The 24,327-nt window shown below is 41.0% G+C and overlaps 1 protein-coding gene across 1 annotated transcript; it reads left to right on the forward strand.

The window, feature by feature from the left end:
- The first annotated feature begins 1,454 nt into the window (after positions 1 to 1,454).
- pitx3 (paired-like homeodomain 3) lies at positions 1,455 to 21,676 on the forward strand. Its single transcript, XM_076077025.1, has 4 exons — positions 1,455 to 1,521; positions 8,687 to 8,804; positions 14,007 to 14,212; positions 20,213 to 21,676. Exons 2-4 carry the CDS (start codon positions 8,696 to 8,698, stop codon positions 20,780 to 20,782), a joined length of 885 nt encoding a protein of 294 aa, XP_075933140.1. The 5' UTR covers positions 1,455 to 1,521; positions 8,687 to 8,695; the 3' UTR covers positions 20,783 to 21,676.
- Positions 21,677 to 24,327: the final 2,651 nt, after the last annotated feature.

A 24,327-nucleotide genomic window follows, 5' to 3' on the forward strand; every position in this document is an offset into this window, starting at 1 on the left:
GATGCTTTGTCCGAAGACATCCTGGCTACATTAGTCGGTGGCGTGAAGAAGAGTGAGTTTTACTCTCTGCAAGTAGACGAGTCTACAGATGTGGTTAATCTGGCCAATCTTCTGGTGTACGTCCGTTACCTTTTCGAAGGCACGGTGCAGGAAGTTTATTTGTCTTTTTTGTGTTTTTAATCTTGTAAACAAACGCTACGCGCGAGCAAACCGGTCCGATTTTTATGCGGCTATAAATGGGCTCTGTTGCTTTTTTTAAGGTGTGGGGGGGGGGGGGGGGGGGGGATTGGGGGTGCGTGAACCCGGTCGGGATGTAGAAGGGGGTGCGTGGCCTAAAAAGTTTGGGAACCGCTGATCTAATGTGACACATAGTGGAAAGTCCATCAAGCAGCCAGGGCTGGGAAGCGGCATGATCCAAAACACATCCAAAAACACAACAGTGGACACCTTGAGACGGACTGAAACACACGGTTAAACCTCTTGTGTGTAGACACTTTGTGGCACTTCAACTAACAGTTACAGCTCAAATAAGCCATTAGGTTTGGATGATCTCTACTGCTTTCAGTGCTTGATCATCAGTTCAATGTTCGACTTCTTTCAGGATGCAAACTGATCCTTTAACTTCTTTCAGCACTTCCATTTCAACTTCCTTCAGTAATTGTATTTAGACTGTCACTTCAACTTCAACTGCAGCATTTCAACTGTTTCAAACATCTGAAGTGTAAATCTTCTCTGAATATTAAACCTTGTCTAGTTCCATCTGCTTCCTTTCCATGTAATGAAGACACATCATGCTATAACTCACTCTATGTCCAGAAGTGTCAAATTGAATACAGGGAACTTTCTTTCTTTCTTGTGTCTTATTTCTCCTGCAGGTGTTTTATTTTTTCTTAAAATGGATTGTTTTCTAGAGATAGCTTTACCATCAAAGTAATTAATAAAATATCAGTAATAAAACAAAACAATGAAATAAAAGAAGCCATAGGTCCCGACCCTTTTGCAGTTCTAACCTACAACAGTGCGTAAATAAAACCTGCATGCGGAGGCTGCAGGGAGAAGGAGATGGAGAGAGGAGAGTGTCTGTAGACAGACAGCCAAAGGGAAAGGGAGACGAGGAGTGTGTTTGCACTTATTGTGTGTATGCGTGCTGTGTGAGCCCCATGTGCGCACAAAGAGAGAGAGAGAGAGAGAGAGAGAGAGAGAGAGGGGCCGTCCTTTCTACAGTGGACCTGTCACGCACAATATTTAGCATGAAGTCACCCCCTCCCCCCCCCCCCCCCCCCTCCCTCCCTTTACTCTGTGTGGGTTCAAGCCTCACAACTCCACAGCCTTCATGTCTGACAGCACATGGGGAAGGAGAAGAAAGAGGAAACTGACTGACTGACGCCTTTTCTGACTTTCTGACGCAACGGGGAACTTTTTGTCCATGTCACCAGCAAACCTGAGGCCAGGACACCCAACAGCCTGTAGCGCAGCTCTTTGCCTTTTCCACGGATTAATTTAACCACACCGGGATTCGATGTAAGTGCAAATAACCGCACTTTTCTCTCTCCTCTCTCTGTTTTTTAATTTAATTGTATCTCCCTTTAATCCATCCAGCGCTTTTTTATTTGTGCGTAAAAGTTGACACAATCTAGCCAGGATGTGGCTAAAGCAGGACTTCATTAACTCTTATGATACATTTGGAAGCTTTCCATGATAGCAGCACACTTTGTGTAAAAGTTGAAGCACCAATGATACGCGTTTAATGGCTCTGGATATGGCTTGGACGAAACAGAAAAAGGGCATCGGAACAGCTGGAGTTTACTTAGAGGTGCGCGTCGGAGCGGATGAGAGGCGACACGTCGGCCAACGTGACATATTCAGAAGTGTGTGTTGTATCTTCTATGCAGGCCAAATGACCACAGTGATTGCACAATAATAAAATATATTTCAAACTGTTAATTCAAAGATGGAAACATCAGGCTGCTGCTGCTGCTCTGAACGTCCTACAGCTCCACATTCCCCGTCTGTGTGTGAGGACCGACGGAGAGACAGTTTCTCCTGCAGCATGAAACGGAATGATCATGTTTACAGTTTGCTGTGTTTTTACTCCACATTTCGAAGACTTCCGTTGTGAAATATTTGGGAGGTCAAAAAGATTTGGATGAAATGGATAGTGGCAGGGGACTGCCGGGGCCACAGCGCCCGCGAACAGAAAAACAAAGCTGTACGTCCCCAACGAGCAGCCACGCGCGCACACGTCAGCACGCGCCACAAACACAATATCCACAACTTCAATCTTACTTATGCTTATAATATCTGCATCCATGTTACATATTATGTTTGTAACGTTTTAATATTTAAGAGTGACCTATGATGTGATTATTTAAACGTTCTTTCTTGACATTGATTTAAAACAGTAGTTTGACAATAATAATGCTATAATAATAATAATAATGATAGTAATGATAACAATAACAATAATTATTAATGATGATAATAACAGTAAAAATGGTGATACATGTTAACTTAATAATAATTTAAATAATAATAATGAAATGCTATAAAATACAAGCCTTTTTCAGAGTTTTCAACAGCATCTCCCGGTCTTCCTCATTGGGTGGATATTTTGAAAATATGTATGTCAGTCAAAAACGATTTAAAAAATAGTTTCTTACTACGGCCCGTTGTTAGGCCGAGAGGCTAAAACACTGTGAAACCAGGATCACATTCTGCATTACTCGGTCAAAATACATGCATGAATAAATAAACTGTAAATGTGGAAATCGAAATATCAAATAAATAACGAAGCCCACAATGCACAAGTTATCGTCCAGAATTAATATTTTATACTTACAATATAAAAAGGCCTAATCCGTATTTTAAGGTTCAGGTCACGGGCGTTTTATTAAACAACAGCCTACTTTCGCTTTTTTTTTTTTTTTTCCAAAGCCCACGCTGTTCATTTTCTTTAATATTAAAAAAAATCAAGGGCTTGCAGATTTGCTTTCAAGAGCCACCAGGTCAGATTTCCCCAGCAGGCCTTGAGCTACAGCCTCTTTTGCATCTGCTCCCAGGGCAGGACGTATGAAAATAAGATTTGTTTAATCGAAGTTCACGTTTGGCCTCAGGGTAGAATGTAAATATATATTTTAGTGGTTATCACCCGTCCGTGTACCACAGAGGCCGGTCTGAAGGCCACGGCCCGCGGGACTAAGAGGCCAATACCGCAGCGCATCTGTGAGTCACTTCAAACCTGTTATTTCAAATGTATCACGTCAGTTTGTTATCAGACAAAAATCCTCCTTTCTGCCTTTAACAGGTTTCATAATGTTATGATCATACCACGGTGTTTAGAACAGCTAAAACGCGCCAGCATGTGCAGCTAAAATATGTATTCACATCCATTCAAACCATGTTTAATTTCTAAATGTTCAATGCCTTTAAAATTATTAACTGTAAAAGGAAAAACTTACTTATAACTCACGTTCTCATAATTGTATCAGCTAAACTTAACAATCCACAATCAACACATCATTTATATTTAACATGTTGAATGTATAAATCTGTTAAAAATATGCCCCCTCTCTAGTTGAAATCATTTCTGAGCAAAACGTTGTTATACACTCACGGACAGTCATAATCAGTGAAATATGCTTCTTGGTCGGCCGTGATGAATTGTGAGAAAGGCTCTGTGTTAATCACTGTTGTGGACTTGTATTGGTTCACACAGACAATTATGTCCCCGCTCTGTGAGCTGCAGGACGGCCTCGGCCTCTCTCTCTCAATCATATGCAAATGGGAGTTATAGGAGGGCAGAAATTAACATCTACAAACATTGGACTGAAATTCCATCTGCCGCCTCTTCGAGGAGGCCCTTAATAAGTTCTCAGACCGCAAAGTGACACACATCTTAATCAACTCTTAATCCCGGGAATTAATTCTCGACGCGTTTATGAATAATTCCCGGGCTAATGCCCGCACTCCGTGGAAATGTGAGCAGTCTGCCGCGCGCACTGCCAGATGGACCCGGCAACATCCCGAAAAATGAGAGGATTTTTGCTCCATTATTATTTTTTTTATTATCAGCACCATATATATATTTTAATGAGATCGGTGTCACCGGGCGACTGCTTATGCAAAGCGCTGCTGCTTATGCAAACTCTCATCTTGCTGTTGATTGGCGTCCATTTCTGAACAGGAGGCCCCGGCGTCCTGGCAGTGTTTGATCTGAGCGTGGAGGCCGGCGGTACAGCATGTCAGGTGGATGGGGCTGCTGCTGCTGCAGTGCCACAAGTGCACCAGGAAATAGACTGGGTCCGTCGGTATCAGGTTTATTTTAGATTTCCATGAACTTGACTCAGGAGGTGGGATGTGTTCCCACAGAGGGAAGTGAACATCAGCACAGCCACCATCATAGCATCCATCTGACTGTCAGCTACTGAGCTCGTTAGCTCAGTGATAGCTTGTTGGCCATATTGAGCTCATGGGGAGGGGGAGAAGGGCTCTTGATTTTGGAAATATAATCATGTGGCAACCCTGATTGTATGTGTGTGTGTAGCTGGGTGGGGGTACTGACACCTTGCTCTAGACAAAATGACTTGCTTGTATCACCTGCACGCCCCCTCGCTGCCAAGCCAGCCGGCCTCTCAGCACCACATTGACACCAGGCCGTCTATCTATCCATCACTGCCACGGCGGATTTAGCCCTCCGGACTGACTCCCATTTACAATTCTGACTAAAATACTGGACCTGGCTAATACTAGATCTGGGCTCTGCTCTCACAAAGGGACAGCTGTTGCTCTGTCAGAGAGCACCCGACTGAGCTGTTCCACCAGACGCATGGGACCTGTTTGTGGACGGTCTTCGATTTTATAAACAGAAATGGCTCAACGCACAGCTATAGCAAAGGTAACGCTGCTTCAAACAAACATGACATGTTCCGCCTCTTCATTTTAAAGAGTTAAATGTTGCTCGCGTGTTTACTTGCTGTATTTGTGCTGAGTTGTTTGACTTTGAACAAAGTGAAGGCTTTTTTCAGTTTGAGCTTGTTCAAAAGGACAGAGAGCATGTTGACCTTTCTTCAGAGAAATCAAAATAATCCTACAGCGAAGATGATAGCATGACGGCTGGTTATGTTTGCCAAATCTGTAATTGGCCTGTAACATTTTATGAACATGGTGCTCTATCAGATGAGGCTCGCCCAAATGTCAGATCACGGTTGTTGGAAAAACACAAAATGAGACAAATGTAACATCAGCCATTCTCGTAAAATACAAGTGCTTACAGAAAAGCCAACAAATGAAGTGAAATCAAATGGTTGGTCACATTTGACATGGTATCCATTAGAAATCCAAAAACAGATTATTTGCTGTAATTGAGTCATTCAACTCATCAAAAGAGGAAGAAAAGAAAGGATATTTGCGCGGCCGTGAACGAGGGGGAACGTGATCTTTCTGACCCACAAATCCATATGAGAGGCTCATTAATCTGAAGCCACAACACAGAAGCAGTGTACTTATGGAGGTAATCTCTCTTCTGGGAGACTTGACCTTATCCTTAGTCTCGCATCTTTTTTCCCAGGGATGCAGCGATGGCCTCTGGCCGACAGCAGAATACCCATTTTCCTGTCTCCTAATCTTTTGTGAAATGCACGGATCGTTCTCATGCACGCTAAATAAAAAACAGATGCAAGTCTTTCTTTAAAGTCTCTGGAAAATGTCACTTGCGTTAGCAGTGACAAATATAAAAACGTGCATTAGGCAACATGTTGATGGGCCGAGGCGTTGTTTGTCTGGCCGGAATAAGACGGCAGACGGGTTCCATGGAAGAAGATGTGGACCCACCTATCAGATGTCACAGGTATTCAGTGGTAACAAGGTGATAAACCTTTAATCAGAATATGCAGGTCAGCTTTAGAGAAGCATTATGTTGCTTTGTCAGTGACTGACACAATGTTAAGAGAGGGTGAGGAAGAGTTTAAGAGAAAGCAGCGATGACGTTGTTCATTTCCGTGTGCCAAACTGAAATCGTAGTCTTTGGAACCGGAAAAATGGGAACAAAATGACAAAGCAACCTCTGATGAGTTCCTCAGACTTTTCAATGCATGTCTTGCGTTCGGTCTGAATTTCCCATAAGAACTGGACTTTTCACATCTGTTTTCATATCTATCTCAATCTTCAATAATGACTTTGTTGTAAAGTTGATCTGAGTTGAGACTCGTGATCCTCAGTACTGTGTTTGGATATTTGAGTGTTTTAATGACCTGAAGAGGAGTTCACCTGCAGTTGTACACAAACAACACATTGATTCTGATACCGTTGGACTAAAAACCTGCATCTGCATTTAGACAACAGCAGTCAATCATATTAATGAATCATTCAGATGAATCAGTGAGGTAATTACAACGGGCCCCATGCACGCTGTTGTGGCGGGGCCTTGCCGTGCTTTTAGTTTGAAAGGCTCGATGGCTCACTGGGCTTTCAGGTGTGCTCAGCTCTTCAGTCTTGACATATTGTGCCCATAGCGTGTATTGTCTCGTCAATGTCAACATACATATTACCCAGCAGTCATCATTGCATATCTGTAGATGACAAAAATAGCGAAGATAATATTTGTTATAGATAGCTACTGACTATTTAAAAAATACAAGTATGACAGAGATGCGTTTGTCTTTTTGAAGGGGTATATAGCGACATGGTACTTGTCCTGACCAATAGATCTTTCTGATGTGTATTCTGAGTGGTCTACAAAGGCTGATATCACAAACCAGCTCTCTCCAAACAATACTGCCTGCTTTATCTCTTCTAACAACCCTGAGATTAATAGAGAATATTTCAGAAAGATAAGATGTATCCCGCTGACGAAAACCTTTTATTCATCCTAAGTGTGTTCAGGACTTAGAGGAGGAGGATTCAGCCTCGTCTCTGTGACAGCAGAGCAGCTGAAATAAAGTCTCCACTGAGGTTCAAAGAGCACCGAGGGAAATAAAGTCATATCAACTGTTTCAAATGGTGACAGTGAGTCTGGTTCAAGAGTTCAACAAGAGTTATATAGCGTGTTGTTGGTGGTGCCATGCCATGCTCTGCCCCCCCCAGGCTTCATACTTAACCTCAGCAGAGGTCACATGTGACTGGCACACAAAGGACTGGCATGGTGGAAAACAGGCGGCAGGGAAACTCACTCACTCTCCAGAGGCCAGGAGAGGTGAGGGGGGGGGACATAAATACGTCTTCCCCAGAAAAGCTAAATGTGCTGCTTCTAAAGCTGGAAGCCACAACGCTGACGACACACACAGACTGTTACTGTTAAACCCCAGCTCAATTCTCAGGAGGTTTATCGCCTTTTTAAATCTTGGATGACATGGATTCATTGTAGTCTTCAGCAGCCTCCTCTCAAACCTGTCAACTTTAGGTTTTACTCACTAATATCCTGGGAAATGCAAGTTACATAGAGAAGGAGGGTAAAGAGAAAGAGCACGCCGGCTTCACTCTTTTATTCCTCCACTCCCACATTACATGTGCTGGTTTGACATTTTGTTTCTCTTTTCTTTTACTAAGTCAAATACTTTGTCAGCTGAATAACTTAAATGTGACTTCACAGGTAGGCCTATAAGAAGTAAGTCACATGAGCACCTCCTGAGAACGGACTTTTTTAGAGCAACACTTTGGATGCTTGTTTTGATCAAACGTGTGAAATGTAATGGAAATATTCAAATTATTTTGACTTTACAAGTAAATCATCCCAAACCTCCCTCAGCTTGGACGGAGTCCAAATATCTTCAAGGTGTCAACTGCTCTCGATAAATCAACCAGCTGCTATTTTTGGGCTCCATCGGGCAACAGTTCTATCTCTTCGGCTAGAATCTGGCTTGGAAATGTCATCGTGTATTTTACAGCAATAACTCTATTGCTCTCCACGTAGCTCAAAATAGAGTCAGTTCGGGGCAGCTCTTGTTATAGCCGCTTATGTCAGGCTTATGTAAAGGGATCGGGATTACAACCAACCAGGGGTGAATGGAAAGATCAAAGAGAAAATAGAAACAGAACGCACTGCTAAATTAAACAAATACTCACAAACCCACATCAAATGGAGCGTCCGCCGATTTAAATACACAGATTTTTTCCCCTAATAGGAAACTAAACGGATACGGAGTCCCCAGAGAGAGTAGCTGTGTGTTTGGGAGGGACACGATGAGTTCAGGTGTTCTTCAAAGAAATGTATTTACATCACTCCGGCAATAAACACACTACGATGAAACTGATCATGACGAAACAAAAGGATCAGAAATGAATACACTAACCCTCACTTTTTTTCTTTGATAAAGACTTCATGATATATTTTGTTGTATGTCCTTCCTTTTAGAATACAAACTGAAAGTTTAAATATTCCACTATTTTGTCCCCCCCCCCCCCCCCCCCACAAACTACAACATGACAATGTTAACTTTATATTGTGCACATTGCAGTTAGAATATTACTTTAGTGGTGACAGGGGAACGTTGGAGTTAAGCTATAGGAATGTTGTGACATCATAATTAATTATGATCAATGAAAATGAAAGGTATTGAATTTGAGGAACATCTCGGCCCGACATTTCCATGATGACTCGCTGCTCATGGGGGGCTTGTAGCTGCACAGCTGTGAGTCAGTGTGGGAGGATGAAGCCTGACACGTTGCTGTCTGTCTGTGTGTCTGTCTGCAGAACCTGGTTATGGATTTCAACCTGCTGACGGACAGTGAAGCCCGCAGCCCGGCGCTGTCGCTCTCCGACTCCGGGACCCCGCAGCACGAGCAGGGATGTAAAGGCCAGGACAACAGCGGTCAGTTATCACCGGAGCACCTTCACGTCTGTCTGGGCACCATGTCACACACACACACACACACACACACACACACACACACACACACACACACACACACACACACACACACACACACACACACACACACACACACACACACACACACGTAGCTTCCAGCGCGCCACCGGTTTCAATTTCAAGAAAAGAATGAAAGAAAAGAAAATGCTTAAAATCATGAGAGTTACAGATACACTACAGGTTTCGGCACATCATGCAATAGAAAGGACTATTCTACAATAATGAGAATAATGATGATAACAATAATAATAACAGTAATAATTATATAATAATAATAATAACAGTAATAATTATATAATAATAATAATAACGATAATAATACAAAATAGATACAATAATAATATAATAATAAGTATAATGATAATAATTATAATTAAATAATAACAATAATCATCATCATCATATTGGGAGAAGCCTGCTTATTTCTGCACAATCGCTTCAATAAATTATGGATACAAATTGGCTGCAGAACAAACAGATAGTAATTATTTCTGCATGCTGGATCACAGCGAGGAACCAGAAGACAACCCGATGCGCCGATTCATTCTCATTTTATATCTGGAGCACAGTTTAATCAGAGCCAACTGATAAAGAGAAAAGATGTGATCAACTATGCAGTGTCGAGCTTGTAAACGGCCCGACGTCCGTGAGTCTGCAGGAGTCTGTGGTCCGGAAGCCAGAGGCTCTCTGAGAGTCACGTTCTCTGCTGGCGGGCTGTGGTCACATAAACGCATTTGACTTTGAATAATAAAATGAATTGCAAAAGAGCGAAAGCTATTTCTCCAGAGAGCATCAGAGCCAGAGCGCTTCAGCCCACTTTCAAATCAAGATGTAATAACCTCTCTGTGGTGCTCTATGGGCGGATTGAATTAGCAGGAATGAATCCTCCAGCAGCCCAACGAGAGGACGATGTGAGTGACAGGCCTGCTGCTCCCAGGACCGAGAGAGGAACTCAACAATATTCATGATGAGACAAAATAATAACTTAACGTCCACTTATTAGCTTTCATCAGGCTTTTTTTTGCTTCGCTGTGATCGGTGGTTTAAATTGTCCTCACGTGATCTATGCGTAGGTCACGCGAGGACAGATATTATACTTTACTTCCGCTCTGCCTGTAAACTATACTGTGGTTTTTAAAACCTAGTTAGGCTTCATGTTTTAGCTTGTCATATGTCACATGATCAAATATTATTATGTTAAATAATCTGCTGGATCTCTCTAACTTCTCCATATAGTGAAAAACATCTTAACCCAGCCATCTGTCTCTCTATCTCGTGGTGTGCGTGTGTGTGCGTGCGTGTGTGTTTATGTGTGTGTAACCCAATCTAATTGCTGAACTGTGTGTGGTTTGAAATGTAGTCCTAACAAACTGTCAAACACAAACTATTTTGGACAGAAATGTGGTGTAAAATGCTTCGGTGTGTCTCCTGCTGCAGCCACCTTCTTAAGGAGGCCTCTCTCATTTCACCCTGAAGAATTTATTCTCAAGTAAAACTCATGTGCTGCCTGTAAACCTTTCTCGAATGGAACCTGACACTTACATACAGGGCCTAAATGTTGAATTGATGAAAGGAAACAAGGCCCAGATGGTGCATGTTGGCACCGACATGAATCCCTTATTGACCTATAATTATTTAAAATAATGCAATTATTATTTTCTAAAAAATAGTTTACATGTTTTAATAATCAGATCTATATTTTTATAATGAAATAATCAGATAGATCAATACACTATGATGCCAAATTCATCTTATAATATGGTTATACAATTTGTATTTTGAGACTTCATATGTAGCCCTAACCCTAATTTATCCTTTGAGGATTTGTCCTCCTAAAATGTATACAGCTGTCAGTGTTGTAAATAAAATGTACAAATGTAGGTTTATTTGTTACAGAGGTTTCTACTGTGTTTACAGTTGTCTGAGAGTGGTGAAGGGCTATCAAGCTCTTTCACACAGAGGATTCCAGCAAATAGTCATGTCCTGGTCGTTGCATAATGAGCTATTACTACATATTCTCCAGTATTGTTCTAGAGGGAACACTAGTCCTGAATTGTGCATGATGGATGCTTTTTAAAGTTAACATTAAAATATATTTCTTAAAGTTAATTGTTGCCGTTTGTTCTCCTTTGTAATAAACACAAAATACAACGTTACATCTGGACTGGTTTAACACGCACCAAGCCAAGTCCCCAGGAAGAACAATGGGTTTTGAGGAAAATTGTACTTTGTGGCCAATCTGTGGAATTTCTGGATCGATCACGTGATGTCATGGGACATGTCATCACAAGACGTTTTCCCATAGACTTACATTGAGAAAGAGATGTTTCTAACTCAGGAGATATTTATTTTAGATTAATCAACTTCAGAGTATGAACACTTGAATAGGCCTTATTTAAGTCATCAGGTCCTAAAAGTTGTACAATGCACTAGTAGCTGAATCCAGAGTTATTGGTCTTATTGGTAAAAGTTATCTCTTCTGTTCATGTGAAAGTGAACGAGGCTGTGAAGGAAACGTTAGTGTTGTTTAGCTTTATGGGCCCTCGATGAAGAAGATCATCCAGGTATTTTTTTACTGTCGAATATTTTTTGCGCCACTGTACAACGTTCCGGGGAGCGGCCTCCAACGCTGTATTCTCTCTACACATCCGTGCTCCAAGCAGACGGCCATGCCACAGGCACGGACACGGTGGACTATCTCACACCCATGGCTGAGTGACCAGAGGGTGGCTCTTTATGAGGAGCTTTCTCTCTTGATAAAAGGTGCTGCTCCTGTAAAAAGTGGCTGTGATTTTATAAAAGCTCTGACCTGGAAGGTCCTGTATGTATGTGATCGTCCATATGCAGCCGCTCACTCGTGGAGCTTTTTAATTCTGTGAATATGATCTGAATTTAGCTGTTTTCCAGAAGCTAAAAGCCTGTTGCAATCATTTCCCAGATTAAAGCTCTCTGAATGGCTGACCTAGAACGGCTCTGTCATGTCTTCACATTATCAGTCAGATTGCTTCTATTGTTGGTCAGTGCCCCACTCTAAAAAGGTCTGCCCTTTCCTCAGTATTGTGTTATAGACTTTGGCCTTAAGTGACAGCTTACCCAGTGTCAGTTTACTGCCAGATAACAGCCTCTGCCTGGCCCTTATTGGTTTTGCCGGCGGCCCTGTGGAGCCTCTTTTTAAACCCCGCTGATTATTTCGAACTGCTCCGAGAGCTAAGCCCTCGCCAAACAGAGCCCAACTTGCCCCAGTCACAAAAGCCTGATCCGCAGGATTAGCTGGCCAACTAATTTCACTTCTTTCTGTGAGGTCCTCAAATTGCGGCAGTCAGATCTGGCACAGAGAAGCCCTGGCAGACATAACATGGATGTGTGGTCCTTTAAACTGCGCTGGGGGCCAAATGTAATCACTCACTGCCCCTACTCATCTTTGAATGTAATGCAGTGTTTGGAATCATTCTCTCTTGGCTGTGTCACACACTCATGCTTGTCATTTTCCAGCTTGTGGGATGGAGGGATTTCAGATGAGGTTTGATCTGAAAATAATATCCAGTGGGTTTGAGCAGAGATGATGCCGATGCCATCCAGGCTGAAAAGTGACAGAATAAAGTGCTGTTTCACACAAAACTCAATGTGTTAACTTAATAGTTCTGCTTCTCTCTGCAGAATTCAGCCAATTAGACTCTACAGGGTTCAACTGATCTGCACCAGAGCTCTGTGTTTAGGGGCCTCCTCCTACATTTTAGAAAAGTGTGTGCATGTGCTATACTTAGTGAGATGCATTAAAGGCTTTCAACCTTTTACCACTGCTAACACTTTATTTTACAGGTCCCATAGTATCCTAATAATTCCCGAGAGAGGAACTGATATGAAATCTATTACTAATTAGGGAAAATAGATACAATCTTGGAACATGTCCATCTAATTAAGTCCAATTCATCTCTATCCTGCCCTCAAAGTGAAAATCAGGTGAAAATCCAAAGTCATAGAGTTCAAGAATTGTTTATAATAAAGTTATAAGATAATATTCAACATTGTTCATTTTAATTTATTTGGTTTAAACTGATTATTTTTTTAAATGATTAACCTTTAGCACTTCTTTCTAGAACAACAGCTCTAATTTCAGCCCAACGTCATCTATTCTATTTTCTGCACAGAGTGGAACCTACCAAGTACATTTAAATACCACAGTTAAGTAAAAATAATGAGGTCATTTAATTAAGTACTTCATACATTTCAGAGTGAAATATTGACAGCAATAGTAACTATAGTTTACATACCAAACACTGTGTATGATCAAGTCAACAATTATATATTTGTATAACATAGAATATTTTCCAATCAGCTCCATCTCAACCAGCGATGACATTGAATTGCTGCACATACACATCAAAATATTAGTAATTATAATCCAATGATTTAATATATATAACAAAATACCACTATAAAACATGACAATCTGCATAATATACACCTTTTACTACTGTACTGCATAAGAAGTTGAATGCAAGACTTTTACTTCTATGGACTTCTTTTTTTTACATTGAGGTACTTTTACTTTAAGTAAACACACAATTAAGTTATGGTAAAATGAAGTGTAACACATGTATGTGGGAAAAATACTAAATATGTTACTTTATTAGTTTTAAGATCATATTACGGCTTTTGTAGGGAAAACTATGTTTTTTTATTTGAATGCCTTTTATGTAAAATTCTGTTTATCCTGTGCATACATGGTGCATGCTAATTTGTGCATAATCAAGTTACATACATGTGTGAGGGTCAATATGGACCCACAGCTGCTTTTTACCCCCGAAGGGTTAGCACAACCCTGAGTGTAGTAAAGTGACAATGAACTGATGAACAATGTAAGCATCAGTCTGTATTTGCAACAACATATTTCTCTCTCTCATGACAAGTAGCTTTGATAATGATAATGATCATTTCAGTTTCTCCTGCACATCCTCCACATTCTGAAACACTTGTGAAATATTCCACGTCTACAGTGTTCAATCTTTTAATGATCCAGTGATGCATTGTCCTCTTCTCATTGGTGTGTCATGTTATGCTGTCGACCCTCATCTATCTTCCCAACTAAGCCACTCCTCCCAGTGTCCTTTTGAAATCTGTAGTCTCTCTGTGTGTCTGCAGACACTGAGAAATCCCACCAGAACCAGCTGGATGAGTCCAGCGCTGAGGACAGCTCTCTGAAGAAGAAGCAGCGGCGGCAGAGGACTCACTTCACGAGCCAGCAGCTCCAGGAGCTGGAGGCCACCTTTCAAAGGAACCGCTACCCCGACATGAGCACCAGAGAGGAGATCGCAGTGTGGACCAACCTCACTGAAGCACGGGTCAGGGTGAGTACACATACTCTGCCCTGGTCCCTCTGGAACAGAGAACTGTGCTTTTTATTACAGCATGTGATTTTAGTGATGAAAGATGATCTTATCAGTGAAATGTAGTATTTTATAAGAACACATTGTGAGCTTTTCTCTTGCATAATCTTGTCGGCAAAGGGGACACATTTGTAGAGCATAGAGCCCATTAAAGCTCCCAAAGCAGTTGACCCTTAGATTTGAATGAATTCTAATGACACCCCTCAAAGGTTTACATTTCTAGACCCACCAGTGATTAGCCACATTCAAACCTGAGCCCTGATAAAAGATAGCCCTCTCATTCATTTAAGATGTACAATCCAGTCTGGGATTTCATGGCACATTGTCTCAGGAGGTCATTGTCACAGAAGTAGTCTTACATTGTCTGACTGGTATATTGTCTCACCAGTAGTCCTTCATTGTCTCAGCAGCAGTCCGTCATTGTCTCACTGGTAAATTTTCTCCCCAGTAGTCCTACATTGTCTCAGCAGTAGTCTTATATTGTCTCACTAGTACCGTATTTTCCGCACTATAAAGCGCACCGGATTATAAGGCGCACCTTCAATGAATGGCCTATTTTAGAACTGTTTTTATATATAGGGCGCACCGGATTATAAGGCGCATAGAATAGAATAGCGTCGTAAGCGTGTCTCTTGAAAGGTGCCATTTTGGGGTCTTTATACACTCAAGTGGTGTTGGACTAGGAGTAAGCACAGTACCGGTGTTTACCGCGGTGCGGCTTTGTAGTTTACCAGTCGTACTGAAACATTTTGACAGAGCGCCGTGTACAACCAGTATGGATCAACCAATTAACCAATTGATCCATATATAAGGCGCTCCGGATTACAAGGCGCACTGTCGTTTTTTGAGAAAATTAAAGGCTTTTAAGTGCGCCTTATAGTGCGGAAAATACGGTACATTGTCTCAGCAGTAGTCCGTCATTGTCTCACTGGTAAATTTTCTCCCCAGTAGTCCTACATTGTCTCCCCAGTATATTGTCTCACTGGTACATTGTCGCACTGGTACATTGTCTCAGCAGTAGTTCTTCATTGTCTCACCAGTAGTCCATTCAGTCACTGGTACATTGTGTAATGGGTACATTGTGTCACTGGTACATTGTGTAACAGGTACATTGTGTCACTGGTACATTGTGTCACCGGTACATTGTGCCACCGGTACATTGTGTCACCGGTACATTGTGCCACCGGTACATTGTGCCACCGGTACATTGTGCCACGGGTACATTGTGTAACAGGTACATTGTGTCACTGGTACATTGTGTCACCGGTACATTGTGCCACCGGTACATTGTGTCACCGGTACATTGTGCCACCGGTACATTGTGTCACCTGTACATTGTGTCACCGGTACATTGTGCCACCGGTACATTGTGCCACCTGTACATTGTGTCACCGGTACATTGTGCCACCAGTACATTGTGCCACCAGTACATTGTGCCACCAGTACATTGTGCCACCTGTACATTGTGCCACCAGTACATTGTGCCACCAGTACATTGTGCCACCAGTACATTGTGTCACCTGTACATTGTGCCACCAGTACATTGTGCCACCAGTACATTGTGCCACCTGTACATTGTGCCACCAGTACATTGTGCCACCTGTACATTGTGCCACCAGTACATTGTGTCACCAGTACATTGTGCCACCTGTACATTGTGTCACCTGTACATTGTGCCACCAGTACATTGTGCCACCAGTACATTGTGCCACCTGTACATTGTGCCACCAGTACATTGTGTCACCTGTACATTGTGCCACCAGTACATTGTGCCACCAGTACATTGTGCCACCTGTACATTGTGCCACCAGTACATTGTGCCACCAGTACATTGTGTCACCAGTACATTGTGCCACCAGTACATTGTGCCACCAGTACATTGTGTCACCTGTACATTGTGCCACCAGTACATTGTGTCACCAGTACATTGTGCCACCTGTACATTGTGCCACCAGTACATTGTGTCACCAGTACATTGTCATCTGTGACGTCTTCAACATTTTTGGTATGCTGTTACTTCTTTTAAACATTATTGAATTTGAATGAACTGTAAATGACAAATAAATAAAAAAACTGATGGTCGTCTTAATAGCTTTTCCAGGGATTTCTCTCCCATCTCATGATCTTGCTCTATCACCTGATGAAGACAGTGACATGTATCTTCTTTGTCAAGCTACTGGTTTTAAAGTTGAGAATCACATTCCATGGTCAACTTAAAAGCTGCTGTAAAATTAATGATAATATTGCTTTTTGCCTGTTGTATGTGTGAAAAAACAACTGTCTGGTCACGAGTTTGCTATGTCAACTAAAAATTAGTTAGCTTGCCACTGTCAAAAATCTTTCACACAGGTTTAAAGCCTCGTAGGTTCTTCAAGATAATGTGCATTTAGAATTTGTGTTATGTTTGATTGAAACTGTGTTGATAAACATTTAGAAATGTTCAAAACATTTAAATCTGGCTTTTACCTTACAAAATGATGAAGAAAATCACATATAAGTAAAATATTAGGTTAGGTCATCCCTTGGAATCCAGTGTTATGTTATTTCCAAAATGTTTCAGTGACTACTTAGTTCTATACGGTTTTTGAAATAAATGGTAAATAAACTACTTGTATAGCGCTTCTCTAGTCTTTCCGACCACTCAAAGCTATGACTATTATCATTTCCAAAGACATATACTCAAAGTTCAAAGTATCTTTATTGTCCCTTACAGGAAAATTGGTTTGAAGCCATGTCTCATACACAACACAGAACCCTAATTGACAACAACTAACAACAGGACATAGTTTTCAAAGTTGTTCAGTCGGAGGTTCTTCAGTGTCCAGCTTAAAGTACAATTAAACAATCTAACCCTAACCTTTACTGGTCCAACCCTAACCATTTTGTAACGTAGGCTCAGTCATATTTTATAAACCAGTCATGTAGCTGCAGGAGAAAATATAGGATACCTAAATGGTTAGTAAATACAGCTTTGGTAGAATTCCCTTTCTACCAAAGCTTCAGTTCACATACAAAACCTAAATGTCAAAGGTGCAGCAAAGTGTGCCCACACCCAGGGGTTTGGTCATTGTAGCTATATGAAGCAGGAGGACACACATTCTGATGGATGACAATACAATCCCCGGCCTGCTTTACAAGTAATGGATCAAATTAATGTTGGCTGGATGAAAGGTCACATAGCACACACTCTCGGTTGTTGTTTTGAAAGGCCAACAGACTACACATGGTCTCGTCACTGATGTCTTTCAGTGGCCTTTCTAACCCCGACACATGCCCAAACACCCGTCAGCTTGATTCATGAGATTTGTCAGAGAGCTGTTGTTAATCTTCAAAGTCGAAGAACTCATTGTGAGGGTCGAGGGTGAAGTGATAGACAGTGTTTGATCCTTTACACACTGTAAAGACCTTCGAAGCAAATGTGTGTGATTTGTGATATCAGACCACATAGATACAACTTGCTTCACTTAACTTGACTACTGCATTGTCGTCAATATCATGCATGGGACCTTCAGACTATCTCATATGCTATATGTGCTCTGGTCACTGCACAGTGACGCTTTGAGCTAACTGTTAACGTCAGCATGCTAACATGATCACAATTGTTAACATGCTGATGTTTAGCAAGTAACGTATTTTTCAACACAATCCATTCAAGTCATCATCTGTTACATAGGAAACATGATTATAAAATTAACCCATTATGGTATATTAAGTTACCTACTTGCCCGCAGAAACACAATATGTTCAACTGCAATTTTTCCGCACTAACATTTCATAAATAATTACAAACATCCAGTAAGGTTAAAGTAAGGTTCATTTATGTTTAAAGCCGCACAAATTAATACAATTTCACAAATAACAATGACTCAAATAAAAAATAACAAAGTTAGCAGCTAATAGTGAAGCAAAGGGTGGGAGCCAGACAGCATGAATTTACTGCAGCTATATAAACAATTTTTCAAGCCATTTGATTATAGAACCTCTTAAAATCTGTACATCGTTTGGGGAAAACATGATAGTTGCCAAGGAAAGAAAATACTCCTATTTTGTATTTAATTTTGCTCCGACTTTATTCATCATTTTGAAACCATAACACAACAAATGTTGAGGATCACTCATTTTCAATCCTGCCTCCCAAAATGAGGCAAACAAATGTCTGACATTTTTTTAAAGGTTTCATAACATACATAGGCATAGATAGGGGTAGGAATTAATCGTAAACATCATCAATTATTTTGAAAGCTATACTTTTGTTACAGTATTCTGTCTCTATCCTTATAGAACTTGTGCTCCATGTATTTCCCGGTCCAGAGGCTGCGGGGAAATGACACAAAGTTGAAGTAATTTTAAAAACCTTACAGATTCAGGGCTTTTGAGGAAACATTCAGGGCTGAAGCCCCCAGAATCAGAGAGTTATATTATTGTCCATTAATAACTCAATTCAGATCATGATCAGCCTGTTGGGGAACTTTCCAATTTTTCAATCCACATCGGAGATCTTTGATGGCTTGATTTTCTGACGTACTGTATATAAATGTATCTGCAGTCGAGCCACTGAATAACCTTGACATTCAGCCTTTTCCACAAACAGTCTAACAGCATTGCCTCCGAGTCACGGTAAAGATTGGGTAGCTTCTGTCCTCTGGCGTGGGGTTTCCCCTGCTGTCACTGAGTGGGATGGAAAACTCTGTCATGCACTTTATACTCATATTAATGGTCAACAACATTCTGTTACTATAATAACAGGGGATTGGATGATACACAGCATGTATGCCAAGGGAGCCGAGAGACAGCTAAGTATCAACACAGGAAAGGCCTGTTCAAGTTTTACGAGGATTTAAGAGAAAAACATTTGATAGTAAATTATTAGAATGTAATACAAACACAGACAGATGAGATGAGACTTCTGTCAGATACTGTATTCATATAGTTTTGTATCCACAAATGAAAGGTTTCTGTCTAATTCAAAGCAAAAGTTTGTCCACAACTTTACACAAAGAGGAACTCAGTTTTCAGCACAGTTTTCATTTCTAAAAACCCTCAATTTCGATTTTTCACTGAAGCATTAATCCAATTCATATCCTCCAAATATAGGACCATAAAATGACAAATGTGAAGATTGCCCTTCCCTGACATTTCTTTCATTGGGATCCCACTATTCAAATAATTCAATGATTAGTTTTAATAAGCTTTGCCTAATACGACTGTTTGATGATACACTTCAACTTACTTTCTGGGATCATTATGTCTTTCAAAGATTCTGGATATATGCACACATATTACTGAAAGTATTTGAGAGGGGTTAGGATACTCTAGATGTGTTTTAGAATTAGACTTTATTGACTCGCGACACTTTCTGATAGTTAAGAAAAAAGTCATTTCAAAATAACTTAATCAGTCACCCTATTTTGTTCTTGTGTGCAAAACTAACATTCATCTTTATTATAGGTGAAGCTCTGAAAACATGCGATAATTGACTAAATTATTCACTTCACCTACTGAAGCATTACTGACTACTGAATACTTAGTATTATTCTGTATTATCTTTAGTCTCCAATAAGAATAATGTTTTTTTTTTTTTTTTTTTTTTTTACAAATTCAAAGCGGCTCAATAAAAAAGTTCAAGGTCCTGAAACACATTTTAATAATACGCTTCTTATTATGAGAAAAAAGTTGAAAAGTAGTTTTTGGTTATTTCACATCAGAGCTGCTTTTCCCTGGTTCGAGGTGGACGTGGCTCAGTTTGAAAAAGAAAATGTCTATTACACTTCTACCCAACACACACCCACACTGTCCTGATGAAGCAGAGTAAGAGTTTGGCACTTTTAATAAAAGATATCTAAAGAGGCGTTTTTGGTCTTGCATATTTAATGTTTTTTTTTCCTATTTTTGTAGTGGCTGTATCAGGGTTCAACAAATAGACTGTACACTCAAGTGATTTACTTATTTTGCCTTCCGTAGGTATGGTTCAAGAACCGCCGTGCTAAGTGGAGAAAGCGGGAGAGGAACCAGCAGGCAGAGTTATGCAAAAATGGCTTTGGTGCCCAGTTCAATGGACTCATGCAGCCCTATGATGACATGTACACGGGCTACTCCTACAACAACTGGGCCACCAAGAGCCTAGCAAGCAGCCCGCTCTCCGCCAAGAGCTTCCCATTCTTTAACTCAATGAATGTAAGCCCCCTATCATCCCAGCCCATGTTCTCTCCCGCCAGCTCCATCCCCTCCATGAACATGGCCTCGAGCATGGTGCCCTCAGCGGTGGCCGGTGTTCCCACTACGGGGCTCAATAACCTGGGCAACCTTAACAACCTCAACAGCCCCACAGCGCTCAACTCGGTAGCGGTGACCGCGGCCACATGCCCCTATGCCACCACAGCCAGTCCCTACATGTACAGAGACACCTGCAACTCCAGCCTGGCCAGCCTGCGGCTCAAGGCCAAGCAGCACACCAACTTCGCTTATCCGGCAGTGCAGAACCCCGTGTCCAACCTGAGCCCCTGCCAATATGCTGTTGACCGGCCGGTATGAAGAAGAAGCTCCGATGACGACCCCTGACCCAACTGACCAGCTGTAAGTCCTTTATTACCCCACTTCACATCTCTTCAGCTCATCTCTTACTGCCAGACGTGCGGCAGACTGGCACATCATGTTTTGATGGTACACAATGAGAATAATCTTCAAAACTGACACAACAAATAGACATGCCCAGATGGACCACTGCATTTCAAAGGAATTCTTTCCAGTTTGTGAGACTTTGTTGCTGAACTGACCAACTGCTTCAAAGGATTTCTAAAGATTATAACCATTATCATTTTTTCCTTCTTTTGAACTGCATGATTAGAATAAACGTAGAAACCAAGAGTAAAGAAAACATGGATGCTTCAACTGGACTGGTGGTCAACATCTTGGCCCAAAATCATCAAATGCGATCTTTGCTGCTGTTGCAGGAAAAGGGACCTGTGGTTGCAAAGTGGGAGAAATGGAGGATGTATATAACGGACTTTTTTGTTTTGTATGTGACAAAAAAATATATGAAAACGTACTTTTAAGATGAGAAAAGCATGTTTTTCAAATGCAAAGGCCCTAGGTTTATGTACTATGAGCACATCCTTTAGGAACTTTAAACTTTGTTGTGAATTCTTCTCCCCTTGGAAGGTCATAGGTCAAAGGTCAGCTTGGGTGGGCAGTCCTGACCACAACCTCAAGCATTCAGAACACATACAGAATATCAGATTTGTCAAGTAAAACTCTGAAAAGCCATTGAGTATATAGATTTGTGTGGTGTTATACAAAGGGAGTCCATGACTGTAAAAATGTATGTAAGAGTGCAGTTGTCATAACAAAAAACAAGCTTTTTTTCCTGGTGTAGCCTGCTTTGTCTCATTAAAGAACCAATTAAAGGATCCATTTCTATCAACTACAAATGGACTTTGACATTGAACAGAACATGTCTTTTCATATCTCATATATAGCCTATGGCATTATACAGTTGGGTAACACAGGCAAAAAAACAAAGTTCTCACAACAATAAGCACAACGCCATGGAAACCCTGACTCACTTCCATGGCAACCCTTATGCAACTCTGAAAGAGAGGAGTAGGCTGGAGGGAGACAGGTGGGGAGATGTAGATGTTCCTGATGGCTGCTCACTGATATGTTTGACCTACACTCCGACTGCTAACCGCAGGCTATCCAGTAACACAGCAGGAATTCACAGAGGCTGAGTCTGAAGCAGGGCCAGGATGACATAAGGGCCTCAAGGAGCGAGGTGTCCCAGCAGGGTCACAAACCCTGCAGCCCATCGATCCCATCATCCCATGCAACTGTTTACTGCTCTGAAATTTCCCCTGTTTTTCCTTTATGCCGATTCCTGGGTAAATTCACAAAGTCACACTTTAAATCACATTTTAAAATCTCATCATGAGGGTGCAAATCTCTCAATATGTAGAGCACTCAACGCTGACATTCTGGGCTCATAATACCACATCAATTCTACTACTTCCGCTTGAAGTAGTATAACTACTGCTGATTAAAATGTTATTAAAGTGTTCTTATAGTAAACAAGTGACACATATTAACAAATTGTACATTGCTGTTTTAAAGAGGACATGGAAAGAGAGGACAAAACAAACTGATTTTCAAAAGTAAGTTTAAAAAGTAAAAGGTGTATAAAACATAAAATTGAAACAAACAATAGATTGTCTAATAATGTTTATTTTTGACTTGGCAATTAGCGGTTTCACATAAGAATCTGATAACTCCAGTTTCACTTACCAGCAGTACTGTGTGAATACAATTTCATGTTTGAATAACACACACAAAAACATTTTTTTAAACTTCCAACTACGTACATTGTCGACATGGAATATCCGAACTCAAAGTCCACTTACACGCTATTTACCCAATGTTTCAGCTATATTTCATGGAATTTATCGCTGAATGGAGTTTGCTCTGCAAAAGTAAGAAAGAGGATCTTGAGTTCAAACTGTAAGGTGGTAAATCAAAAGGCAAATACTGTGGCCTACAAACGACCTAAAACATTTTCCATTTGGAGAAATGTGCTGCAGCTTCAGAAACGATACCAATTCAAGAACACACACGGAAATCCCAAACAAATACAACAGTAGAAACATGCTGCAAATGAAAACAAATGAATGCAGGAAGCCAGAACAAACCCATCAACAGCAAACAAGTTGCAAATACAGAAACAATGTCATAAACACGCAAACCCCCAAAACAGATGGAACAGGTAAACGCTGCATATCCAGTCAGCACAGCCGAAGTTCTCCAGGCCTCAAGGGGGAGCGAAGTGGAACAGCTTGACTTTCAACCACAGAGCGACCAAGAAGTGCAGTAAAGAGGCAACAGAAAAAGGTCTGTTTTCTTTATTATTATGAGGCCTCAGTCTTCCACAATGTCATAAAAGAGCAACATGTTTACTAAGCTATTGTAAAAGACTATGGCCAAATGTGAAAAAGAATACGAACCTTACAGTATCGGCAAAGCTTTTCAGATTGGAGAGAAAATGTTGCTGTTAGCTCATGGCTACACTTAGCAGTAGACTAAACTATTAGCATAATCTTCTCTCCATCTCTTTAATACATGAGTGTTCTGATGAGCGGTGAGCTGCAGCAGACGAGACGACTACAGTCAGCAGGAGGCTGAGCTCAATCTGTAACATTTGCTCTCCATCTCTGAAGCGCTTCACCGATATTGTAGCTCGCTAGAGCCTCGAATCACAGTTCATCATCTCAAATGTATGGGAGAATATTTTAAAGTTGGAACCATAAACATGTGATTCTGGCCCCCTAACAACAGAACAAGATGAAGGTGATTGTTTGCCTCTGGTCCTTCCTTTGTTTGGTCTCCAGCTAACAACTAACGTAACCGTGGCGTTGGCATGAAAAGAGCTGATAGCATTTTCATTCAAATTTTGAAATTAAACAGATTAAAAAGACAAAATATTCTGCATTAAAATGAAAATCTTGTAATTGTCTCTATTTTTCTTATAATTACTTTATAAATAGACAGTTCTCTTTCCAAGAAATTATTATTAAATTACCCAGCATCAAAGTCTTATGGCTGTCTCAAAGCCCTCTCCGTCCTGCTTCTGGTTGAGAATTACAAAACACTATAGGACTAAAAATATTTAAATCAGCTTAAAAAAGTCGCAAATTGTATTTTCATAATGTAAACATCCTCACAGTTGCTAACGCCGACACATTTCTAGGAGGAAATGGAAGAGATGACCTCAGTGTCGTCAGCTATGACCGTGCTGACACACAAACCCAGAGAGACTGAGCATTGAATCAGAGTGGCCTGTTCCAAATACTACATTAATGTTCTGCTTGTCTGGCATGTGTTCACACGGGAGAAGTGTCAGTCAGTATAGTCCTACTAAGAAACACTTTGAGTGGCAGTACTCACAGACAGCAGGCTGCTTCATTAAATGTTGGTGAGACAGCTCCAAAAGGTACAGCGAACAGTTTGAAACAGTCTGGCTGATCTTTCATGGCCACTGCTCTCCTAATGTTCGGTTTGATCGAGGTCTGCTGGTGCACATGTTGCTATTA

This window comes from Anarhichas minor, unplaced genomic scaffold (assembly GCF_050575085.1).
Source record: "Anarhichas minor isolate MPS153535 unplaced genomic scaffold, ASM5057508v1 ptg000058l, whole genome shotgun sequence".
In the NCBI taxonomy this organism is placed as follows: Eukaryota; Metazoa; Chordata; class Actinopteri; order Perciformes; family Anarhichadidae; genus Anarhichas; species Anarhichas minor.